A 3,693-nucleotide genomic window follows, 5' to 3' on the forward strand; every position below is an offset into this window, starting at 1 on the left:
TCTTCCAGCCACGGCGTTTTTCTTTTCAGGTCCGGCTATGATCCTTTCAAGTGCATCAGATATCTCATCTTTACTGATTTCCTTGAGGTCACGCCTGGCTGCAAGAATAGCTGCTTCATTCATCAAATTCTGCAAACCCCTTTCCAGATCCCCTTTCAACCTCTCTACAACAATCCCCCAATTAAGATCGTGCTGAGCACGATAGTCTTAGTGAAACTAATGCCGGAAATCGAACAGGCGGCGGCGGAGAGCACCGTTTTGTTTGAAAAATACGAGGTGGGAAGGCTCCTAGGATGCGGCGCGTTCGCGAAGGTGTACCACGCCCGTAACACCAGCACGGGGCAAAGCGTGGCAGTGAAAGCGGAAGATTACGTTTATTGGGCATCCACGTAAACCTCTCTTTTTGCCACATTTTAATTCTCTAGTGCCAAATAATCAGCCACTTAACACCGTTAGTGTGTATTTAACGGAGATGACTACATTGACACACATTTTTTCAATGTTTGGATTCAATTGACACTTTTACACCACGTGAGGACGAAAATGAAACTTTTTTAAAAATGAGGATGAATTTGACACAATTCAACCAAACTGGGGACAAAGGAAGCAATTAAACCTTAAATAAAACATTAATAAAATTACGAAGTGAATAAAAATTAAATGAAAACATGTTGTTACGAATATTTCAATGTAATGTGATTAACTAATAAATAGTTTAGTGGATAGAGAAAACAACGTGGCATTCTATACAATATTAGCATATAGAAATAAATCAATGCAATTTGGTTGGCAAATGACAATGAATGTGTGCGAAATTTGTCGTTATACTCTTTCACCACTCCCAAGTCTCACTAGTATATGCATGTAACATTTATTTTTCTTTTCTCTTTGTGTATGCGTGAGAGAAAGAGAGAGAGAGAGAAAGAAAGAAAGGAAACCTCTTTCGCGGAAACTGCTAAATGGTTTGAATATGGAAATTTGTTTTTCCTATTGTTGGACCATTCTGGTCATGGCGTGCGGAGTATCCAAGGATAAATAGCCAGCGAGAGTCTTTGGAAACGAAGTTGAAGGAGAGAGAAAAGAACTAGTTTGCTAGTGAGACTAGCACATACTATAGTACTACTCTACTACTCCATCAATTTCTTCATCTTCCCTTTTATATTATTGCCATCAAAACAATACCACAAACATGGTCCGAGCTCCTTGTTGTGAAAAGATGGGATTGAAGAAGGGTCCTTGGGCTCCCGAGGAAGATCAAATCCTCACTTCTTACATCCAAAAACATGGCCATGGCAATTGGCGTGCCCTCCCAAAACAAGCAGGTAAACATTATTCACCATACTTTTTTAACACTTTCTGCTTCATGCTTTACAAACCTTAATGAATGAATATATATATATATATATCTTTCCAGTTTTTTCTTCTAATTCCTATGACCATTTTGCTCAGGCCTGTTAAGATGTGGAAAAAGTTGCAGACTGCGATGGATTAACTATTTGAAGCCTGATATCAAGAGAGGGAATTTCACATCTGAAGAAGAAGAAACTATCATTAAGCTGCATGAGATGCTGGGTAACAGGTATTCATTGATCATTTCCTATCTTGGACCCATACATGACATTAATCATGCTAATTTAACTTCCCAGCAAAAAGCATATCATGACAAAAACATCATGCACATGTCTGCCATCCAATTCCTAGTTTACACGTCACGCTGCTCAATCATTTTGATCTTTTTAATTTGCTCAAATCATGATATGTGCGGTTTTTCCAAAGTTTCTCCCATGGATAAACAAGGTTGATCAAGTGGTGGGGGCCGGAGGCAATTATTGTCAACTTGGGTGAAAATTAAAATGTAATAAAGGCTGTGTTAATTAATTAGTATTTATTTCATAATGGGGAGTCGAGTATTGTGTGAGAAAATCGAGGTATACGATCCCACCTTTGACGGTGCAAGTGATCACAGAAAGAGTGTTATGATAGATATGCAATTATATATAAGTAATTAATTGCGTAAACCCAGATGTTAAAAGAAAGAGAGTATTGAAATACAAAACTATAGTCTATTAAACATCGAAACCAAAAGTGAAAAAAACAAAAAGTGGGGCTGCCATGGAAAGAATCTCTGATTAGATCTGCCACGCACGAAACAAATTGCCGTGGCAGTTTATGGCACATGCAATTATGACATGTGTTAGACGTAAATACCAATATGAGCATGAGATTCATTGTCCGTGTACTATAGAATTAGGACAACATCAATGTTTGTTGTTTACCGATTCACTAGAAAAAACAAAGTGAACGCGAATCTCGTGCAATAATTTCTCGAATATAATATTAACCGTGTTGATCCTTATTTTCAGGTGGTCGGCAATTGCAGCAAAATTGCCCGGAAGAACTGACAACGAAATAAAAAATGTGTGGCACACCAATTTGAAGAAGAGGTTGCTGAATTCAAATTCCAGAAGAGTCACAAAGCCAAAAATCAAACGTTCTGATTCCAATTCCAGCATCATAACTGAATCAGAAGCTGCCAATTTTAATTTCAGAGAAATGGATTCAACATCTGCATGCACCACTTCTAGTGATTTTTCATCGGTCACAGTTGGTGAAAGCAAAAATATCAAGTGTGAAGACATAGAGTCTCTAGAGACAATGCCCGTGATTGACGAGAGTTTTTGGTCAGAACCTGCAATTGATGAAGCACCCTCCATGTCATCACAATCCATGACAATCTCAAATCAGATGCCATTTCAATACCCTTTTACTAACTATGAGGAAACTTTCCCGCAGAGTCATGCTTATGATTCAAACTTTGATGACGGCATGGATTTCTGGTATGACATATTCACCAGGACTGCCGATTCCACAGAATTGCCAGAGTTCTGAAATTTTCAAATGTCACGTTCGAAGAGGGTATTATTAAATTTACCGGATAATACTTTCAAATGAAAGGGTAACTTCAATTTGACCGTTGCAACAAAAGGGTACCATAATTTCGGCTGTGGGGACGCCATTATCGCCAGCTGCAAGATCTTGGAGTCATCCATTGACAAAGAAACCAGCCAGAGTAATGGGAAAGGCTAATGTTCTGTAATGTATGTACACATGTAATCTACTTGTCAAACACTGACTCTACTTTTTTTAGTGGAAAACACCAATCTTCTAACATTTTTGTATTTTACGAATTAGTGTTTAATCAGGCTAGAGCTTTTTGATTGTAATATCAATAAATGATGTCCTAAACGTTATTATTCAAAAATCCATGCCCCTTGTTGAGTTTTACTGTCCATTTTAAGACTTTTCTGGTATCATGATTATGCATGAAAGAATAATTTACACTCAGATGAAAGATCAAATTTGGAAAAGTCTATGGTGAATTTGGTTCTTTTGCAACTTGCAAGTGATTTATTAGACGACGGAAAATAAAATTTTTGGTTGCCAAGGTAACTGTTCATGGGGACATGTGGGTGTGGTAATGGGATAGTGGCGGTACATTTTGGACCAAACATTTCAACGTTCAAAATGCAATTAGATATTATTTTAGTATAAAACTATATCATAATTTGTGTTAAAGAAATCTGATCATAATTTGTGTTAAAGAAATCTGATCATAATTTAGTAAATTGCACATATACTAACAAAGCTTTGGGTCAAATGCTCAGTGGTGTAAGAAAAGGAGAAAACCTATTA

The 3,693-nt window shown here is 37.3% G+C and overlaps 1 protein-coding gene across 1 annotated transcript; it reads left to right on the forward strand.

Moving 5' to 3' along the window:
* Positions 1–905: 905 nt before the first annotated feature.
* Positions 906–3,290, forward strand: LOC124833569 (transcription factor MYB15-like). Its single transcript, XM_047308084.2, has 3 exons — positions 906–1,322; positions 1,450–1,579; positions 2,364–3,290. Exons 1-3 carry the CDS (start codon positions 1,190–1,192, stop codon positions 2,887–2,889), a joined length of 789 nt encoding a protein of 262 aa, XP_047164040.1. The 5' UTR covers positions 906–1,189; the 3' UTR covers positions 2,890–3,290.
* The last annotated feature ends 403 nt before the right edge of the window (positions 3,291–3,693 follow it).

The sequence above is a fragment of the Vigna umbellata genome, chromosome 8 (assembly GCF_029865625.1).
Source record: "Vigna umbellata cultivar VRB3 chromosome 8, Vumbellata_1.0, whole genome shotgun sequence".
In the NCBI taxonomy this organism is placed as follows: domain Eukaryota; kingdom Viridiplantae; phylum Streptophyta; class Magnoliopsida; order Fabales; family Fabaceae; genus Vigna; species Vigna umbellata.

Coding starts and splice junctions, on each gene's coding strand:
- LOC124833569 (XM_047308084.2), top strand. CDS start 1,190: ATGGTCCGAGCTCCTTGTTGTGAAAAGATGGGATTGAAGAAGGGTCCT. Junction 1,323..1,449: donor TGCCCTCCCAAAACAAGCAG/GTAAACATTATT, acceptor CATTTTGCTCAG/GCCTGTTAAGATGTGGAAAA. Junction 1,580..2,363: donor CATGAGATGCTGGGTAACAG/GTATTCATTGAT, acceptor CCTTATTTTCAG/GTGGTCGGCAATTGCAGCAA.